The sequence below is a fragment of the Aplidium turbinatum genome, chromosome 10 (genome assembly GCF_918807975.1).
Source record: "Aplidium turbinatum chromosome 10, kaAplTurb1.1, whole genome shotgun sequence".
In the NCBI taxonomy this organism is placed as follows: Eukaryota; Metazoa; Chordata; class Ascidiacea; order Aplousobranchia; family Polyclinidae; genus Aplidium; species Aplidium turbinatum.
The window spans coordinates 17,523,844-17,545,963 of record NC_137481.1 but is presented as its reverse complement, the minus strand read 5'-3'; the positions used below and the strand labels follow the sequence as shown (position 1 = coordinate 17,545,963).

Below are 22,120 nucleotides of genomic sequence, written 5' to 3'. Positions count from 1 at the left end.
CTAAAAGTGTTTCTAGAAAGCATTATAATCCATTATTTGAGTGTAATTTTGCAAAAAATTTCCTGGGAGGGGCATGCCCCCGGACCCCCTAGGATACACGTGCCTTCGGCACGCTCTAACCCCCCACGAGTTATATTGCTTCCCTTGCTCAACCAACCAGGATACGCCACTGGAAAGCACCATGAAGTTTAAAGTGGATGGACCTTGTGGTATGTTCTCGAAGAATCACTGTAGTCTACTAATTAGTACTGCTACTACTACAAAACTACACTACCCTCAGCCAACCCGAACAACCGTCAGCCAACGTTGGGCCAAGGAAAAATGTATACTTACGTATAACCTAAGCTGTGGTTTCAACACGAATGCAGTTTCGACGGGATGCAAAATTTCTTTGTCTTGATTTGATTTTCTGTCAAAATAATTTGAGTTTTGTCGTGAGGAACTTCGTTCTATTTTGAACAGCGTTTCACAGAATAGAATTTTGTTTTGCTTCGCCTGAAGAAAATTGCTTTCTAGAGCTCTAATTAATATGAAACTCATCGCTAACATAAGAAATAAACCAGTCAGCAATAGTCCTTTTCTGTATTGAATTAAACGTCTGCAGACGTTGAATCAATGTAAAAGAGTACTAATTTGCTGACTGGAAATTAGGCAACCATCAAAACTGTCCACATGTCACCAAATAGAGCCACCAACTTCCAACATGAAAAACGCTGCCATTATTTACACAAAAAAGCAAAAACAAATTGCGAAACGTTCAATGAAACATAATTCACATTTTTTTCTAGAATGCAGACCAATAGAACAATTCACTTGAGCTGAGAAAAAATGTGCAGAAAAACATTCTTCCATTGCTATTGATTTATTCATAGGCAGCATTGCTTTGTACAAGCATAGAATGCAAAACTCAAAAGAGTGTAAGCCAAAGCAGAAAATTAACACACTTTTGAAGTTGACGTTGTGACACACAGTAACATTGACAGGAGCGTCCAAAAGGTACTTTTGGAATCGGGCCTGGAATGATTTTAGGGGCCTGTAACCTTTCCAAGGGCCCCGGGAACTTGAAAAAACTACCACTTAGTTTTTGGATATAGTGCGTTTTTCTTAAAAGTGTCTTGATTTGGGGATCGCGGATGTCAGTGGTGCCGGGCCCAAATTATCCTCTTAACGGCCCTTGTGACACAATCAGTGCTTAAAATTAAATCAATAAAATTTTAAAGCTAAAGAGCTTTTATTTCACATTTCCAATCAAAATGCACTGGTTGCAGCCTAGCCACAGTTGCTGTTTTATCGTGGCGTAGGCTACATTTTCTCAGCAGTTAAAGGCATACATAGCGTGTGTCACAAGCCTCATGTATCACAGCAAATCAGTAGCACGTGTGTTGAAAAGAAAACTTTTCAAGGATTCTTTCATTTCACATGCTTGCAACAAAAAATGAAACTTAAGAAAGTGGTTCGATTGTAGTAGACCTATATCTTTGCACAATCTTTTCCAACTCTATTTTTAAAAAGATTGGTAATTTACAGAACAACACAACAGCTTTTACGCTTCTTTTCAGTTTTGTTTTTGGCTGGTTTGTTTTTTTGAACATCAGATCCATTGTCATGATCGGAAGTGGTGTGAGTTTCAATGGAAGCTATCATCGGATTCGCTGTAGCAAACTCATTGTTGTGTTCGTTTCTCGCTACTTCGGGGTAGGCTGCTTCTTTTGGACTTTCTTGTTTGTCGTTTTCAGAATCTTGTTGTTCAACCACAGTCATGGTTAAATCTACACAAAAAATATGTTTTATTTTTTCCATTATCTAACCTGTAGATAGATTTTTGTTTGTTTAGTGTATGTCCGTCTCGTTACCTCAGTGATAACGCGCCCAACTCAAGATCAAACGGCGCTGGTTCGGTTCAGGTGTGTGACTGTGTGCGCTTGAGCAATGCGTTGCTAGATTGCTTTCTATTTAGCAAAACCTGGTGGATAGAATAGCTCACAGACTACAATACTTCAACAATTGTGAAAACTTCACTATGCCAATCTCGGTAACCGGCCCTGCGTCAAAAGCCTTGACAAGTATGCAAAACTTCCAGGAACAACCCAATACGGCTGTGTCAGTCCGAGGATAAAGATTCAAAACCGATCAACATAACCTACTATAGTGTTGGATAGGCTTATGTGTTATCTGATTTAACCCACACCGTACGCTATACACTGATGTTTTTCGAAAGAAAACTCACTTTTATCCTTGGCAGGTGTATTCACTTTGACATCATTCTCAATCCTGTTGATAGAAGATTGAAATTGTTCGTGTTGCACTTTGTTCGTGTTTGAGTCTTTGTGAGGTGAACACTTTTGAGGCGATAAAGATAAGGGAGAATTGTTTTTGCCAAACTTTTCTTTCTCCTTCTAAAATAAAAAAGATATTGATGATGCTTTGATTGCAATGATGTTGCTGTAGCTATCGTTTTTAATTTGAGAACTCCCTACATTCATCAGTTCATTGACTTTGATTGTAGGAAAGCGTTAATTGCTACTAGACTTGGAAAAACCAAGCAAGAGTTGAAGCAGATCAAATATTTTAAACAAAACAAATTATAAAACAGCAATGGCAATGGCAAAACAGCAATGGCCGAGTGGTTAGCGCGTTGGGCTCGCAGTCGAGAGCCTGTATGTTCGACTCCAGCCACCCGCACTTGCTGTTGTTTCTCTGGGCAAGAAACTTTACGATAATTGCCTCTACCCAGTGATCGATTTCGAGTAATGGGTAGTACCAAATTTAAGTCATAAATAGAGTAGACAACCGGAAACAGACATTGCCGTCGGCTGCAGAGTGGGTCAGGTGTACGTCGGAAGGCGTACACCGATGCATAGCGCTCAAGTCCGCTTTCCCGCAATGCAGGATAAATATAAACAAACAAAACAAACAATAAACTCTACAGTAGATTCATTGCTGTGTTGCCCTCATATTGTAAAATGTTAAGTCGATTGATTAATATGTATGTTTGCTAACCTAGTGATTTTCTTCAAAAGTTTAAGTACGGTAACACAAATGGAAAATGGCTAAAGCAAATAGAATGCGTGCAAAAAATGGTATACTTTGCACAACTTTTCGTTCAAGCCTGATTCAAACCTGAGCGTTTTTTCACAGCTTGGTAGGCTATGTCTAAGCAATAATTAGTAGATTAGAACCTGATGGTTTTGTAGCTTCATAAGCTAACGCTTTTTACAATCACTTTTCATTTTTGTTTGTCGCGTTCTAGACCATCTGTTGCGTCAGTGAAACGACAAAGGCAAGGTTACCGGGCAGCCTAAAACCGGACGTCACGTAGGCCTTACGTAGCCTTTTGATTGTAGTTGGCACTTCCACGGCTTAGCCGAGAGCGTTGTTTGAAAGTAGGCTTTGAACATAGAAGCAGCAGGCCTATGTGCATCTGTGTGTGATAAATACAGGCTGTAGTATCCCGGTGATTAGCAAGAAATATTGCGACACACAACGAGATTAAGTAAACTAGCTGAAGCTTGTGACATGATTCTGTGCATGTGACACTGTGCTTTAGATTTCAAACTTCTTTTCTTTTTCATAAGTGAACGCTTTAAAAATACATTGACCCACGCATGAGACAGAAATAAACCCATTAGTTACCTAAAAGTTTAAAATATTATTAGTGATTAAATATTATTTTAAATATATTAGTGAGAAAAGCAGGTAGGCTATTCAATAACTGTAATGCTTTCACAACTCAATATTAACACAAGACGTTTCAAAGTTAACTTATAAAATTACAGCATTAACAATATTCACAGAAATCTGGTGCAAGACATTGCCTACAGTTAGTTTGACACTAATAAATACAAAAGACATGTTTCGTAACGGTTTAGCGACTTTGAGTTTGGGTCCGACTTACAAGCTACACGCATAAGCGATCTATCGCCAAATCTTGTGTTGTGTTTCTTGCTGCATTTAACCCACTAAAAATACAACAAAAAAACTTTCTTACCAAGAGATTTGATTCATTGCTGTTGGAAGAAACTGCCGAAACTCTTTGGCTTAGACTCTCAGATAAATTTTCTGAAGGAGAAAGAGGAAAATCATCTCTTTCGCAAGCTCTGTCAAGAGCATCAGTTGCTTCTTTTTGCTGACATACCAAAACCTTTGCATACGAGCACACTGCTTCATTGATTGTTGACGTAACTATGACGTCGGCAATTTGATCTATACCGATTTGGCTTGTGGCATGGGCAGTGAAATTTTCATGTGGAGTTTCTATAATCTCCATGTTGTTGCTTGGAGATGTCAAACTTTCTTGTTTGGGTTCTATTTCTTCATTGTTTTCTTGAAACGCATTAAGTTCTGTTATCATTTCTGCAGGAGGAGGTGGAGGAAAATCTAGTGACAATGGTGGACTTGGAAAAGGTTCATCATCGTGAATAATTGCTTTCTCAATATCATATCTTCTGTCGGCGTCCTGCATGGGTATTGGAGGCGGGATATTGACATCAAAAGATAGGGGCTCTTCCATTGTAGGCGTAACTTCACGTGATGCTTGACCGTTTTTCAATTCCTTTCTTTCAAAAATGTCGTTCGGTGATTTGATAATAACCAAAGGCACCTTCGGATATCTCGAAGACGACACGCCGTTTGGTTTTTGATCTGTGATTAGAGTGACATATGATGAATATTTAATGAAAAATGCAAAGGGATTTCAAATGACTTTCTGGGTCTTCATCTGAGAAATGCGTTATAAATTATTAACCCTAGGATGCAACGCTTACTCTTCACTTAAATTTGTGCAACCAAAAGTCAACATATTGTTAAACCGGTAATCGTCCTCTACATGTCCCCTCGTAGCTTTTCGTGGAGCAAGCAATTGTATTCATAGGTATGCGCAACTACACAGATGGTTGGAAAGTTCACAAAAGTTTAAACAAAACGGTCGAACAAGTCGTTGGAATATATAGCAGTGAACTACAGATGCAAAGCGCTTTTAACGCAGACATAAATTTCGATAAAAATAACAGTTTACTTTAGATGATGAAAAGCAATTTTCTAGAAAAATACATGCAATTTCAAAATGAATAGGCTGCTTGTGAGAAATTGATAAAATAAAGATTGAATAAACTAAAGAAATACATGAAATAACGATTGACTAATATGCAAACTAAAGCCTCCTTGTGCATTTGAAGGTTGAAAAAATACTTAGTAAAATCACTCTCAAAAGTATTTTAGGATATGATAAGCCTACAGTAAATGCACACCATCGACAGTCGGAAGCAAACATCCAGGTTGAGCATTCTAACTAACGGCCTAACGTTACCTTTTCTTGCTTTTTCTTGACGATCTATGTTTACAATTCGAGCCGGTCGTTGTTTCTCTCCACCACGAACACCGAGGCTTACGTCATGAGCGGAAACAATACGGATGTTGGGGTTAGCAAAAGACTACATCAAGAAATAAAACATAAGTACAAAATATGTCGATCAAGTTATAGGCTATGTATACAAGCTATGTCTTCATAACACTGCGTCCTTAATATTCCACCTAGCACAAGCTTCATCGAGAGTGTGTTTACCATCCTGTTCACACTGGGGCTCAAGTTGTCAACCTCCACGTGGTGAGCCCTGGATTCGACTGATGACAACAAACCGACAAGTAGCAAAGAGAAAGCAAAGCTTATCTGAAGCAAACAACATACATACACACTGCTGTTGTGGTCACATACTCATTACTGTGACCGTGCTAATTCATCTGAAAAAAACTTATTTTGGTTTTGAGTATCTTTCAGCATTCGCGTTTGGTCACTTTTAACTTTTTGCTAGACCTCTGCCGCGTTGCTGCAAGCTGCATGTTGTTTTCGCTTTTTTGGTCAGAAATAAAATGGATCGGAGAAGCTCGATCGTGGACCTCATCTCAGCATATAGGCTACCTTTTATTACAAGTCTCACGGTAACCTGCAACTCGAAAAAGGTATCTCGAACTAAATAACCTTTCTCTAAGTGTTTTAAGCTAACTGCCTTTGCGCCAGTCTAAAGCAGTAGGCTAAGGATAATCTTGATAAAAACTGAAATTTTTTCCAAACAGCTTCCTGACTGGCAGACCGTTGTCACGTCACGTTTTAAAACTTCCTCACTTGCAACACATTACGTAACAGTTTGCACTCGTTTATACGCATTTGCAGCAGCACAGGCTAACATCAAAGAAAATGCGAAAAAAATACGTTTTTATATTTTACATATAGTCTTACGTAAATCATTAAATTTCTTTCATATATTCAACAGATCTTAGTGGAAACAATTTGCTTTTTAAAAACAATCTCATTGACTTTAAATTGCTTTAATGAACTACCATTAATTCAGCGCTGTTACAAAATTTCCAAAAACCCTACCATCATCGTGAAATTGAAACCAGTGCTTACCTCAGTAAGGTCAGTCAACTTTTTCAAATAGTAACCTTAAGGTCGTCATGCTTTTAACACAATTGGAAACTAACAAAAACTTAGCTTTCCGATTAGCTTCTAACAATGTTCAAGCATGAGCGCAATATATGGTGTAATTTCGTCTGTGGTAATATATGACTCAAAGCAATTAAGCCTAAAGTTGTGCAAGCAAACAATTTCAACGTTGCGCTTGTCTGGTGAAACCTATATTCGTATGAAGCAATAAGCTATGAATGTTAACCATTGTTTGTATCAGCTAATTTACAGTTGATTAACCTTCGATGAACTGATACTCCTAGCACAGTGGTTCTTAACCTTTTGCCTTGTCGGCACCACCTTAAAATTACCAACCAGTTTTCGCACCCCCTCCTAGGATTGGATGAAAAGTAATAGTTGCTTACAGTTCGAAATTTTTATTGAACCCTGGAAAAAACAAATTTGATCTTACGTCGTGTAATAACAAACCTTAATAATTCAGCATCCCCTCAATGCCTAGGAACATGTCTCGCACCCCTTAGTGGTGCGTGCACCCCTGGTTAAGTACCCCTGTCCTAGCAGCTTACTGAGGGTTGATAACTTTAAAAGACAGGTATCGTGTGTTACAACTTTTTGCTATTATTTCTTTTTTGTCGTATTCAGGCTTACGTCTGGTGGTTGAAGATACAGATTAATTGGAAGAGAAGGCAAGAGAGCCAATTTTTGTGCCCACCTTCAGACATGTATTTAAATATCCTTCCAAAGACACAGCTTCGAGCCGTGGCAAACTGGCGCTCTTGCAACCGTTGTACCAGGGCTTTCTAATAAAATGGTTCGTTTATAATAGCCTCTGAATCTATCCAGCTGTGTATTTTGAAAATCATCTTGAAAAACGCACTGAGCGGTGAAATAAAAAGGTAAAGGTGAGTCCCATACTTGAATCCAAGCATCGGGGTATGAGAAGATAAGGTTCTCATTATACTAAGCCTTCGACACTAACGAGAGTAGGGTGGCCAAGTTACTTTCTCTCGGCCGCCTTTCCTTCAGCAACTATGCCCACCCAATTTATTACACCCTGGGTAGAGGTGAGCGGTGTTTGTCAACAACCAGCATAACCCGGAAGTCGAACCAGGATTGCATGATTGGAAAGCGAGCGCCTTACCCGCTGAGCCATCCCACCGTTGAGCGGTGAAATAGAAAATTGTAAAAAAAGGTCAAACTATAAGCTAAGTTTTTATAACAGCAGCTTTTAATCGACGTTGGAATTGCGGAAATAAATCAGAATTTCAGAGATAAGGATTTTCCTGGAATTAAAATAAAAAAATACACAGGCTATCTAGGCCAAACTCTTTTGTAACACTGGCTGTGGCTGTTCGCAATATAAAACATTCGTTTTACCGTAAAAATTCATTATAGGCTATAGCCTACTAGATGGAAATTAGTTTCGTTGAAAACATTCCGTTCAGTTTCGTTTTAAATTCTGCTTTTATTTTTTTTCTTCGTGCGTCTGCTATGAAAATAGAGCACATTCTGAAATCAGAAAGTCCCGTAAAATTTATGGTGGTTATCGTTTCAAGGTGGTCGTTAAGGTCCTATGATTATAAGGATGAAAATTCAAGGCTATTGTGCAGACATGTTGCGTTGGAGTTTGGCAGAAATTGCTGTCTGGGAGTGCACTGAGCTGTGGACGGCAGGTCATACAAATCAATGACTTTCGCGCTGTACAGACCACTTCATGGTGTGGAGGGCTTATGATCCAGCGACGACGACACTTGGCAGTGGCTAGCAGACACGTGCCCTAACATTTAACGATAATAGCCTGCCAGAAAAGAACAGCGCCCTGCGCACAGTGACGAGATGCTTGCGTCTATATCATTAGAATATCTTGCTATTCTTGCTGACATCCAACACTAGAACCAACACAAGCAGCCACTATGTTTCTCGATCGACCAGCTTTTAGAGCCAAACTACCCCTTTAGCTCCAAGGTTTCTACTTTAAATCAACAACCCGTCGACTGAGGTACCATCTGTCGACTTCGACGCCGATACCCGTCCTATTGACCTATCCTAACTCCAGAAATACTGTCAACGTGGCGTGGTAAAACCATAGATACGCTCAAACAAGGAAAAAGCTATTTTTGTGGAACAGTTCAAAAAATATCATAAGTTAAGTAAAAACACAAAACTGTTTCATTTCCAAATATGGCAAAGACTCCACGAAATCGAAACGGTGGCGACAGCTTTCCATCTGCACAATTGCAAAGCATAGACGTAGCCAGGGGGGAGCGAAAGGGGCCATGCCCCCCCCCCAAATTTTCAAAGTTTGGATTCCGAAGTTGAACCCTTTGTTGAAAATATAATATAATTTGTATAAATTTATATTGTTTTTCAAGACATCTGGCTATTGACACCCCCCAGGACTTGTTTTAGACACACAGAAAGACACCAATGAGTTTTGCAAATCGTAAATCGCGCAAAGTTTACGCGATTTACGCTTCTTTTAACTAATCTGTGGAAGCAACTTCAGGATCGCTTACTCTGTTGGGTTTTTTTGTAGTTTTTGTGTAGCTAAGTTTTTTTGTGTTCTCTAATTTTAGCCGCAATTTTTGCCCGTTTGTGTGTAACAGCTACCTTTAATAAGTTAATAGCTGTTTATCTGTCTATAAATTTCATACAAATATTCCCTAAAAGTGTTTCCAGAAAGTGCTATAATCCATTATTTGAGTGTAATTTTGCAAAAATTTTCCGGGGGAGCATGCCCCCGGACCCCCCTAATATACGCGTGCCTTCGGCACGCTCTAACCCCCCATCAGCTTTATTGCTTCTCTTTCTTAACCCACCAGGAAACGCCACAGCAGATGTCTTCAATTAAACACTTTGTCGTTCTCTTCAATTCATCAAATATTTAGCCCCCCCCTCCAAATTTTTTTTCTGGCTACGCCACTGTTGCAAAGCTTATTGTTATGATCGATGAAAAACCACCGTTCGTTTGCTTTAAACCAAACTAGGCTACCTCTAAATAAATCAGGCCGTCACATATCTCTAATCTCTCCCATACCACTCTCACTTGGTGTCATTGCGTAACAAAGTGTGACTTCGGTCTACATTACTTCAGAGCTTTGCAAACTCCAGCTGGGGAGTAGGAGCTGACACACTTGAGGTATGGATGCCCCAGCCCTAGTTTATTGTTTACCGGAATATTTTATACTTATTTGGTGCTGCAGTGATCACTGTCTTATCACTGACACTACCGTCAATGAGTTTAACATCATAAGTGTAATGATTGCTTGCCTGTAGTTCACCTTGTTTACTCGCTTACATAATCATGTGTGCCCTAGGTAATTGTACGCTTTCTAGTTTGTACTCTAGCCTTGCCACTGATTCATCTTGCAGTTGTACTGGCAGAACGAGGAGAATAGAATTGTGCAGAACTATGTCTACCGTAGATATATTTAGTTAACCTTATACTTGTTTTGTTTGTTTAGCACGAATTTAAGTTGATTAAAGCCAAGTTATGTTTCTAGTTTGGTTTATATCGTAACAATTTAATCAACTTATTTATCTGGTGATGGAACGTTTGTTGAAACCGAAAGTGCTAGACCTTGACGCGAGTGACGCACTTGCTGCTAAGCACTACAGACATTGGCTGAAAACGTTTAACGCCTTTCTTGAAGCAGTTCAGCGTTCTGTGCCAAGCCGTGAACCCTCTGAAGGCGACCAAAGCTCTCAGAATTTCTCAGCAGTAGATAAAATAGCATTACTGCACTGCTATTTGTCACCTGAAGTGTACGACCTTGTTGAGGACTGTTCTACCTTCGACGCAGCAAAGGAAGTACTCGATAAAGCCTACTTAAAGGAGAAAAACGAAACTTTTGCCCGTCACCTTTTACTCACCAGGGAACAGAAGCATGATGAAACTATCACATCGTACGCAAGAGCACTCAAGGCACTTGCCCGAGATTGCCAGTGGCGAGCTGTCAGCGCAGGAGATTTCAAAAGGGAATTAACTCGAGATGCATTTATTACTGGAATCTCTTCTTCAGCTATCAAGCAGAAACTACTAGAAGAAAAATCACTCACCCTTGAGGATGCTATAGTTAAAGCTGAATTACTCGAACAAGCGCACAACCAATCCGGATGTCTTTCAACTACTCTTCAATCTTCCGTCGCAGCATCGGCAAGAAATGCCAATATCCCACTAAGGAAATGCTACTTTTGCTCCGGAAAACTGCACCCGGGCGGAAGGATGGAATGTCCTGCTCGGGACGCTTCTTGCCGAGCATGTGGAAAAAAGGTTCATTTCGAAAGAGCCTGTTTAAAATCACAAAAAAGACAAAACAATCGTATCAAAGCACAATCTACATCTGCTTCAATACTGGGAGATCAGCACTTATCGTCTGGATCTGAAGATGGCATTGTCGCTTCAACAGTTTCTTCTTATTTATTGTCGGTTTTAGCCGGTGTGCCATCCTGTTTGTCGTCTTCTTCAGTTTCCGTGGAAATAGCCGGAAAACACATCACTGCTCTTCTAGACTCCGGGGCATCTCATAGCCACATTGACTGGAAGGTTGCGAAATGGCTTGGGCTGGATCCTCCATCAGGACCCACTTCTTCAGTTTCACTAGCTCGCGTAACTCAAAATTTTGAGTGTCTCGGAAAGACTGCTGCTAAAATGACTTTATTTAATCGCGAATATGATTTACAACTGGGAGTTGGACGCGAACTTTGTGCAGACATCATCCTCGGACAAGACTTCATGGCGCTGCATCGACAGGTGATTTTTGAATTCCATGGTAAAAAAGAGGATATCATAATAACACCTTCAAACTGTAGTGTTGCAGCGGCTAAAGTCACAGCACCTCGTCTATTCAAGAATCTGGATCCAGGAGTCCGACCAATCGTGACGAAGTCTAAACGTTTTAATCCAGAAGATCAGCATTTTATTCGCCAGGAAATTAACAAACTCCTTGCTGATGGGGTTATAGAGCCTTCTACTTCACCTTGGAGAGCTCAAGTTTTAATCGCAGATGACGGACGCCATAAAAAGCGGATGGTAATAGATTACTCTCGCACCATTAACAAGTTTACACTTCTTGACGCCTTCCTTTACCAAGAATTGATGACCAAGTGAATGCCATTGCCCACGGAAAGATATTCAGCACATTAGATCTAAAGTCAGCTTATTACCAAGTTCCCCTGTGCATGGAAGATCGAGAATACACTGCATTCGAAGCCGCAGGGAGACTGTTTCAATACTGTAGACTCCCTTTCGGAGTTACAAATGGAGTATCAGCATTTCAAAGAATTATAGACGATATTATCCGCAAGCATAAACTCCGAGGGACATATGCATATTTAGACAACATCACAGTTGCTGGAACAAGTAAAGAAGATCATGATCATAAGCTCAAAGCTCTCTTGAAAGCTGCTGATGAAGAAGGTTTAACGTTTAACGATTCAAAATCTCTTATTTGCAAATACGAAATCGACGTACTTGGCTACAGGGTTTCTCATGGAGTAATCAAACCCGATCCCACAAGATTGCAACCACTACTGGATTTACCCGTTCCAAAGTGTAAAACTGAACTTCAAAGAGTCGTTGGGATGTTCGCTTACTACGCTCGTTGGATACCTCAATTCTCACAAAAGGTACGTCCACTAAACCTCGCAATTACTGGAAACACCTTCCCCTTATCTCAACTGGCGTTACAAGCTTTTGAATCATTAAGACAAGGACTTATGAATACTTGTCTATCGTTTATTCGTGATGACTTGCCCTTTCAGGTTGATTGTGATGCATCTGAACATACAATAGCTGCAACTTTAAACCAAGGGGGGAGACCGGTAGCCTTTTTCTCAAAAACACTTTCAAAATGCGAAAGAGCGTACCCTGTTGTAGAAAAAGAGGCTTTAGCTATAATCGAAGCAGTTAGACGTTGGTGTCACTATCTTCATGGTAAAAAGTTTAAATTAATTACTGATCAACGAGCTCTTTCATTTATGCTTGACCCAACTAGCAAAGGTAAAGTCAAAAATGCCAAAATTCAACTTTGGAGAGCAGAATTGGGTTGCTTCGACTACAGTGTAGAGCATCGGCCAGGAGTCGATAACGTTGCTCCTGACACTCTATCTCGCTCCAAAGTGATCGCTAGCTACTCTCAACAACCCAATCTAAAAAACATTCATCGCCAACTTGGGCACCCGGGAGTTACTCGTCTTTGGCAATTCACTCGTTCAAAAAACTTGCCGTTTTCTCTAGATGATGTGAAAAATGTTTGCAAAAGCTGTCGTTCGTGTTGTGAAGTGAAGCCTCGCTATCACAGCTTGGATAAAAACCAACATTTAATACGTGCCACCAGTCCCTGGGAAAGAATAAGTATCGATTTCAAGGGTCCAGTAAAAGGTATCAAACCATACATTTTAATGGTTATTGACGAGTACTCTCGTTATCCATTTGCTTTCGCATGCAAAGACCAATCCTCATCAACAGTGTTAAAGTGTTTATCAGAACTTTTTGTACTATTTGGCGTTCCTGGATACGTACATAGTGATAGAGGTTCGGCCTTTATGTCCAATGATGTAAAAACCTACCTTACAAGTAAAGGTGTGGCTACCAGTAGGAGCACACCATATCATCCCACTGGTAATTCACAAGTAGAAAGAACGAATCAAACTATTTGACAAACCGTACAGTTAATGTTACATGATCGTCAACTTCCACAGGAGAGGTGGGAAGAAGTCCTACCTGACGCTCTACATGCAGCGCGATCATTATTATGCACCAGCACAAATGCTACTCCGCACGAACGTTTTCTTAGGTTTGAACGACGTTCAATGCTCGGGAAGAGTTTACCTGGTTGGTTGCTCCAACCAGGATCTGTCCTGCTTCGTCGGTTTGTCAGGAACAAGGACGAGCCATTAGTAGATGAAGTTGAATTGCTCGATGCAAACCCTAGCTTTGCACATGTTCGATATCCAAATGGCCGAGAATCAACTGTATCGACTACAGACCTTGCTCCTTGTCCGCAAAAAGAAAAACCAGCAGAAGACAACAACGTTACCGCCTCACCCGAACTACTGGATTTAAATTCACAACCTGCACCTGAATCACCAAAGTCCGGACTTGAATCTCCAAAGTCTACACCTGAAAATCCGGTTGTTGAACACTTGCACAAACCGGCCGTGATCGATGTTGAGGTTCCTGCCCTTCGCAGATCCTCTCGGGTACGAAAAGAACCTGACCGATATGGTGCTTATGTGAAACATTGATGTATCTATTTTCTTGAGACAACAAGTATCGAAATTCTAAACATGTTCATAAATCAGCGGGGAGGAATGTAATGATTGCTTGCCTGTAGTTCACCTTGTTTACTCGCTTACATAATCATGTGTGCTCTAGGTAATTGTACGCTTTCTAGTTTGTACTCTAGCCTTGCCACTGATTCATCTTGCAGTTGTACTGGCAGAACGAGGAAAATAGAATTGTGCAGAACTATGTCTACCGTAGATATATTTAGTTAACCTTATACTTGTTTTGTTTGTTTAGCACGAATTTAAGTTGATTAAAGCCAAGTTATGTTTCTAGTTTGGTTTATATCGTAACAATAAGCTCATTCGCATGCTTTATGCGGTTGTGCTAAGGAACAGACAGCGAAACATATCATCAACGATTGTACCATACCCTCGTCCACCAAACGGAGTAAAACGTCTGCATTTCTTCGACGATGAGGGAAAAAACCAACCAGAGTAAGTTTAACAGTGAAGGAAGAAAAAGACGATGAGCTACGATATAATCTTTTACAGCCCAATACGGTGTTAGAAGTCATGGTCACAAAAGTGACAAAATTATGTCTTACCGGCTCCAAGTGAAGTAACTATATTGCATTGACCTTAAAACACAGTAGTCTATGTCATGTTTTCATAAAAAATCAAAAACAAACAGTTTGCTCTGCATTTCCAAAATACCTTTCTCGTGTGATACTAATTAATTATTAGAGTGAAATTCATTATGAAATTACCAAATTATTTTGCCTTTTTCTGGACTGCTACAACTCTAACGAGGGTGAGAACTACTAAATTCAAAACCTCAATTCTTTTGTATCCTACTCACTCAGCAGTTTATTGTGCAGAATGTACACATAATCTTACGAGAAAAAATCGATACTGTCAACAAAATCATCTGTAGCCTATATTGATCAAACATCGATTGTTTTACTGTACAGTAGGCTGGTGTAAGCTATGGCTGTCTGACAGCTTCACAATACGTCTTATGGGAAAACGTCCGATTTCATTTCATCAAGATTCATTTCACTAGGAGTGGACCTACCATAAGCTGGGCTATATTATTATATTAAACTACGTATTATAAAAACAGTGTTTACTTACTATCTGAGAATTCATGTTTTCTTCACTTGAGTATCGATCGATTGACTTAGAAAAAGCAACTACCTTCCAGAATAGAAATATGTGTTACTTAAAAAGTGGAAAATGCAAGTACAGAATGTCTGTGTAAAAACAACCCGAGCATTAATTAAACATCTCCAAAGCGGCTCTGTTATGTTTGCACACGTATGTAATCGCATCTGCGTTTCAGCCTCATAAATATTTTCTGCAAAGTAGCGTTGCTTGCAATATACACCATTACAAAAACACCTAAGAATAATTTAATGCATTTCTACTGTCTTCTCTTGCTGTTGTGGTTACGGAATCACAAATGGCAAGTTTTCAGAACTTCAGCAACAAAACATTGCATGCATTGCCTGCAATTCCATTACGTGTGATTATGTAAGCTGAAGTCTGCTTTGACGATGGCTAGCACAGACTAGTTTTTGAACGATGAAGTCTTATTTTGCTACACAGACAAGATAATGCAAGACTGTCGAAGAAATGTTTCCGAATTGTCTTGAAATTGCCAACCAATTTTGTTTATCCTGACAACTATTCTTGCAACAGTTTGTGCCAGCAATACAAACTACTGTGCTTTAGCAGATTTTTTTCTTCAAACAAATGTTATTTGGTTTGATTGACAAAAGCCACTATGGTAGAGAATCTATCGCAAACATGAAAAGGAAATGGCGACCTTCACGTTCTAGTGCAGTCTATTCTAGAATTGAGTGCGGCCGTCTTTTTTTTATCGGTGGCGTAAAACGTAGGCTACTCCCTACGTTTTAATTCAATAACACGGTATAAACTGTTAGGCTTACAGGGTGTTTCAGGTGATCTTCCGCACTTATTCCGACGTTTTATCAATCTGACTCAACAGACGTCCTCAAGGGGCTGCGTCTAGCATTGCAAAGCACAAAATCATGCTGCTGCAAAACAACTTAAGTGTCGAGTCAACTCAACATTTCATGCAAATTTAAAATAAACAAACATGTAGCTGATTTTTCAACTAATCCCATACCCGAAGTTAGTTGAAAAACGTCAGTTCAGTGCACACTACTTAGCCGGTTACTCTTTTGACCACCAAACATTTACATGTGGTTGAAAGCTTTGAGATTAAAATACAATAAATTCTTCTCCCAATTACGTATAGTCAAAACATTGTTTAATAAACTCATTGTTAAAACTTGTGATACTGTATATAACACTTTCCAAGATGTTTAAACTAAAATCTTACAAATACAGTATGTCTGCTAAAAACAAGTAGCTTATATTTGAACACATATACTAGGCCTACTTTAATATCATGCCACGACGACATAGCCTATAGGGCAGCCTACTCGTATCATATTACATAGCCATGCTACTATTAAAACATTTTCCAACTAACCCCATCCACAGTTTTCCAACTAGCTTCTTTAGCACATGACAAACAATTTTCTTAAAATATTCAACCATGGTTCATTTGATTGAAATTTGTATATTTCTTAGTGTGGTAAAACGCCTAAAGCTTGCAAACACCAAAAATTGTCCGCCTATCCAGGGCCGGATTTAGCTGATGGGGGGCCCGGGGCACTTTTAGATCGGGGGGCCCCCATGCAAAAATTTTTTCAAGCCTACGGCGCGAAAAACCACCTCTACGTCTTCAGTAGCATCAGTCCAGTACTGCACAGCATTTTGCAGAAACTTTAAAGGCCAAAAGGAAAAAATAACACAAAATCAAATTTTTTCCACATAGGGGGCCCGGGGCAACTGCCCCCTCTGCCCCCCCTAAATCCGGGCCTGCGCCTATCTCGACAGCGACGCATAAGATGCTTCCCGAAACGCTAAAAATTTTACTTCGAGCAAAAAAATACAAGATTGTCAGTCAAACAGTCATAGCCTACCTTGACTCAACAAATCAAAACTACCATGGATTAGGCTATGTATTTTTATAAACTACAAACTACATCATATGGTGGCAGTAATATTTAAAAAAATGTATCGAGAGTAGCAAAAATAATGATTTTTCAACTAACCTTGTTATCCAACTAACCCCAATCTCCTAGTCATTACCTGATCCAACTCCTTGAAGAAGTCAGTCGTGTCTGATTGACAAAACGCTGGAATAAATGCGGATTATCACCTGAAACAACTTGTGATAGTTTAGCTTATTTTACACCGAAAGAACGGATCATATTATTGAATTAAATACTTGGTGAACAATCGCATTCAATTTTCAACGTTTTAATTAACACCGACGACTCGAAAGGAAAGAAAAGATGCCTGTAGCCTATCGAATGACGTAAGCCCTCTTGCACCTAGAAGAGGATCCAGCAAGTAGCATGAGGGGAGGGGACATTTTAACAAAACACGATTATGTGTAGGTCTACTCTACATTAATCCAACCTTTCATCGTAAATAAAGTTATTTTTTCTGTATTTTAGGAGGCGATCGCTCCAGTTCACCCTCCGGATCTGCCACTACCTGAACCTTCGGTTTCAATTTAATTTGGAAAAACACCTTTATGTTTTCACGTTTGACAGTCTCATCAATAAAATCAAAAAAAATTTTCCCTCTAGTTTTTTTATTTTTCGCTCTTGAGACTTTCACTTCCACCGGAACATGCTAAAAATCTCTGGATGACTGTAGGTAGATGAATAGCCCTTATACGTAAACTCTGAAGCGAATCTTGCACCAAAAGAAATATGTGAGGTTTTTCAAGAATCTGCTCGTAAGTCCAGCCCTAATAATGTTTCTGATTTAGTAGACTATTATTTTCAGTAGGCCAATTAATCTTTCTAGGCTACTATCTTAATGCCTGATCAACATTGCGAGAGGCCTACAAGTAAAGATTAAACGGTGTGATTTAAAGCCTGCCTCGATAGCTCAGTTGGTTAATGGCCAGATTTAATGGGTTAATGCTGGTAGCCTACTTAATTACCTTGCATTTATTTAAGGCTACCCTACTACATTGGCTACACAGTCTACAGTAGGGTGGGCCAAAAAAACCGACTTTGGAATTTCGTTCCAATAAATTGGAAAAAGTTGCCATTTTCTATATGATTAGCGATGGTAAAAAAAATTTTTTAATTGAAAAACTTTTAAGGGTCCCGCAAACGCCTCAAAGTGCCCCAGTTTTGTCAAATTTCGCAAAAAAACGACATAAAACGCCAATAAGACCTTCTAAATTACCACCAATCTTCCTCATATTTGATACGCGTATGAAGCAACTGGATGCGCAGCATATTAAGAAAATTTGATGAACATGGCTCAAATACCTTGTGAGATATTCATGTGGAGAAGATGTTGGAATATTGAAAATTTCAACCACATGGTGGCGCTGTAGTTTTATACTTACTTTAGTAACTGGCGACACACTGAAGCTAGCGACACATTCAAGGTATCAATGGAAAGGTAATTAGCAAGGCTAAGCGATCATGTATTAAACTTGGCCAAACTAATATTTGATGACGTCACTATGAAGTCATACTAGTTAAAATTGTCTTTCTGCAATTAATCAAATAAAATGTATTCAAAAAAACTATGGCTAATTGACGAATCACCTTTGCTAAATCTCAACGCTGGTGTCCATAGACTTGGATTTATTGGAAAGTATCCTCCATGTGGGAAAGAAGTCTTGCTTCAGTTCCATGGTTATCACACAATTAAGCAAGAAGAATCTAAAGGTACTTCCCCGAAACGAGAAGCAATAATTCTAGTTGTCGAAGATATTAAACAATGGTGGAAGAAAACAGGAATCGGTCTTAAAACCACAGATGCTATAACTTACATGGTCAAGAAGTTGACAGACCCGTATGAAAATTTGAAAAAATGCAAACCCAGAGAAGGAAAAGAAAGAGAAACAGAAAGAAATTTTTAGATGATCTGCAAGATACGCTATGGGTTGTTAAGAAAAACGTAGAAGACGATTTGAGAACGTCTACCAACCCTAAGAAAAAGGAGGACTAGCATTATCTTGAAGCAATCCGGGGTAAAAATCGAAAAGCCACTTTGGGTTCTTTAAATATTCAAGACCAAATAAAAATGAAAAGAATGAAAACGAGACAAGATCAAGGTATAAAACGTAAACTTAAAGATGCTTTAGATACACCACTTCGGCAAGATTTGTTGCAATCCAGTACTTCTTCAGAAAAAAGTGGAGAAGATCTGGATCAAATCTATGTGGGGGAATTGTCGGCAAAAACAAGCAAGACAACGGAAACCAAGAAAAAGCAAGTTCTTACACCCCAAGTTTGCAGCCTGGCAGGCAAATATTCTTTGTAGAACAGGCAAGTGTTAGAAATGGTAAGTGCCGCGACGGCAGAAAATAGTCTTAATAACAAAATCCTCTCTGTAAATACTGTACGCCAAAAGCGGATGAAATTTTCTACTGAAGCAGAAAGACATCTCTTAGCTAATGAATTTGCTGCAGCTACTGGTTTTTTCACACTTCACTGGGACGGAAAAATATTCAAAGCTCTCACTCACTGTGCTGACAAGGAGCAAGGAGGAGCGAGTGGCCGTGCTACCAACCACTTTTGAGGGAGACGAGATATTACTCGGAAGAATACCTGCGAAAAATGGATCTGCAGCTGAAGAGCACTCCCAAATTCTTAATCTGCTAATAGAAAAGGGCATAGAACTAAACAAAATAATCGCATGCGTATTTGACACTACCGCGGTTAATAGCCTACTGGTGTAAAATTTGGCATTGTGAAACGCTTGGAAACTTCCTTATCCCATGCACTGTTGGAATTAGCCTGCCGGCATCATGTTTACGAATTGCTTTGTGGTGCAGCAAGTGAATCCGTCCTCGGAAAATTGTCTACAACTGGAGATAAGAAGAAGACCACAGCACCTTATGAACCACTTTTTAAAAAGCTGTGTTCTGCTTGGAATGATATTAATACAGATACACAAAATCTCGAACTCTTGGATAAGAAGAAACTTTCACGCACTTTATTCCGCCACATTGAAGAAGTTAAACAAATTTTGAAAAGTTGGTTGAAAAATGACACAGTGTTAACGCATAATTATTTAGAAATGGCCCAACTTTGCTACGTGTATCTTGGTGCCATTTAAGCTGCGGACACCGTCTGCCAACCATCATGCAAGATGGATGTCTAAAGTTCTCTACGTTATGAAGTTAGCAATGCTTAAGCCATATTTTGCCCATGACATAGACTCCGGAGTTTGACAACATTCTACAGCGTTTACTATGCCACAGCGTGGCTAACATGCATGTTTGCTTCCAAAGCTCCCTCAAATGACTTGGCTTTCATCAAAGCACTAGAGGAAATCTGCAGTGCTAAAGGAATATTGCCCTATGAGTTTTTAAAGATTGTCCAACCTGCTCTAGATAAGATTCAAGATACACTTGGTACTTGAGTGAACGGCTGGTAGGTCTTGCTCTTTTCGATACGGTACATCAGTGGATAACTCAACCAAAGAAGCAATGCGCTCAGCTTCGTTGAAATACAAAGGAAAACCTCTTTAAAAATGTCAGGAGAGGCCACAATGCTCTTCATTCTCCAATAAGCAATTGAAAGATTTTGTTGGGGCCGACACATATAGACTTTTTGATCTTCTACACTTCCTTGAAGAGTTGCTAAAACTGTCAGCGTTTAAATGGCCTGAATCACCAGACTATCAATATACCGTATCTGTTGTCAAGAATCTGTCAGTGGTAAATGATTGTGCCGAAAGAGCACTTGGCATAGCAACATCTCTTCATGGTCCTACAAAGCCAAACAATGAAAAGCAGCTACAAGCAACATATAAAGTGATTGATGCAGTTAGAAAATGCCAACGATCTGCAGCTACTGCATCTGAACGAGTAGGCCTAACCAAAAAAACTTTGGCTGATTTCTTGACTTATAGTGTTGTGCATTAGTATCATTTACTGTCTGTATAAGTGTATAATTACAAACCACGTACTTCCGATTACCTGCATCCAAAAGAAAATGTTACTTTAAACTGGGAAGAAAATATCACTAATTAAAAGTTGAACTTTAAGAATTCGATATACTGTAAAAGGCAAATGAATCGTTCATATACTCAATTTCCAATATATTACGTCATAATGACGTCATCAAACATTGTCATGACCAAGTTCTATGCACAATCGCTTAGCCGTGCTAATTACCTTTTCATTGATACCTTGTATATGTCGGTAGCTTTAGTGTGTCACCAGTTATTAAAGAAAATATAAAATTATAGCGCCACCATGTGGTTGAAATTTTCAAAACTTTAAACATGAATATCTCACTAAGTATTTCAGCCATGTTAATCAATTTTTTTTTACATGTTGTGTATCAAGTTGCTCCATATATTTATCAAGTATAAGAACGATTGGCGATAATTTAGATGGTATAATTGGCGTTTTAAGTCGTTTTTTTTGCGAAATTTAACAAAATTGGAGCACTTTGGGGCGTTTGCGGGACCCTAAAAACTTCTTTATTCAAAAAAAATTTTTTGCCATCGTTAACCATATAGAAAATGGCAATTTTTACCAATTTATTGAAGCGATTGAAAGATAAACTTGAAAAACGCTCAATTTTGGCCCACCCTAGTCTACAGTCTACAAGTATGCGAAACTCCCAGCCGTACCAGCAACCACCTATCAAGGCTTCGTCAGTCCGAGGATAAAGATTCAAAACCAACCAAACCAGGCGCGGATTTATGGTGGGGGCCCAAGGGGCCCGGGCCCCCCCGAAATTTTATGAGAAATTGTTGAATGGATTGATATGCTTCTAAACAGCTGATATTAGTCCCACAGCGGACTTACAACCCCCCTTTGGCATGCGTGTGACGTCACGATATTGAGAATGATGCTTTCAGTCTCTATGTCTCTAAAACAAAGTTTGCCTAATTTTAAGCGAAACTGCATTAAAAGAGCGAGTTTTGCCAATACCAAACATTCAAACATCTCAGCCAGGAATTACCAACAAGAAAACATAGAGACTTAGCTTTATTACCGAAAAAATGCCGAAGAAAACATGATCTTATCCTTTTGCTATGCCACCGGACAGCACCATTTCACAGGAATATTTATACCCATATTTTTGTTGAAAATGCTCTCAGAATGCACCAAATTCAAAGTAATTTTTCAAAATTTTCTGGGGGAGGCCCCCCAGACCCCCGTCGCTGGGTGTCGCCTTCGGCGAACACGCCGTCCGGCTTCGCCCGCCGGCCGTCAAACCCCCCAAATTCCTGGCTACCCCACTGGTTGTTCATATCTGTTTTTTCTTTTTCTTACTTTTTAATTCATTTTCAAATTTTCTGCCCCCCCCCCCCCCCCCCCAAAGAAAACTCCTAGATCCGCACCTGAACCAAACAATTAATTAATCGTAAAAC

General features: G+C 39.5%; 1 protein-coding gene across 2 annotated transcripts; it reads right to left on the bottom strand.

Annotated features, from left to right (window-relative positions):
* Window positions 1-696: 696 nt before the first annotated feature.
* On the bottom strand, window positions 697-6,481 carry LOC145778516 (uncharacterized). 2 transcript variants are annotated; one of them, XM_082590011.1, is made up of 5 exons: window positions 6,404-6,481; window positions 5,306-5,429; window positions 3,989-4,641; window positions 2,228-2,396; window positions 697-1,769 (listed from the first exon to the last, which is right to left on the bottom strand). In XM_082590011.1, the coding sequence occupies exons 3-5, from the start codon at window positions 4,508-4,510 to the stop codon at window positions 1,522-1,524; spliced, it is 939 nt and encodes a 312-aa protein (XP_082446137.1). In that variant the 5' UTR covers window positions 4,511-4,641; window positions 5,306-5,429; window positions 6,404-6,481; the 3' UTR covers window positions 697-1,521. The 2 variants fall into 2 exon arrangements, with proteins under 2 accessions (XP_082446137.1, XP_082446138.1); XM_082590012.1 differs by having other exon boundaries at window positions 2,228-2,393.
* Between the last annotated feature and the right edge of the window lie 15,639 nt (window positions 6,482-22,120).

Coding starts and splice junctions, on each gene's coding strand:
- LOC145778516 (XM_082590011.1), bottom strand. CDS start 4,510: ATGGAAGAGCCCCTATCTTTTGATGTCAATATCCCGCCTCCAATACCC. Junction 2,397..3,988: donor GCAATGAATCAAATCTCTTG/GTAAGAAAGTTT, acceptor TTTTTATTTTAG/AAGGAGAAAGAAAAGTTTGG. Junction 1,770..2,227: donor TACACCTGCCAAGGATAAAA/GTGAGTTTTCTT, acceptor TTTTTTGTGTAG/ATTTAACCATGACTGTGGTT.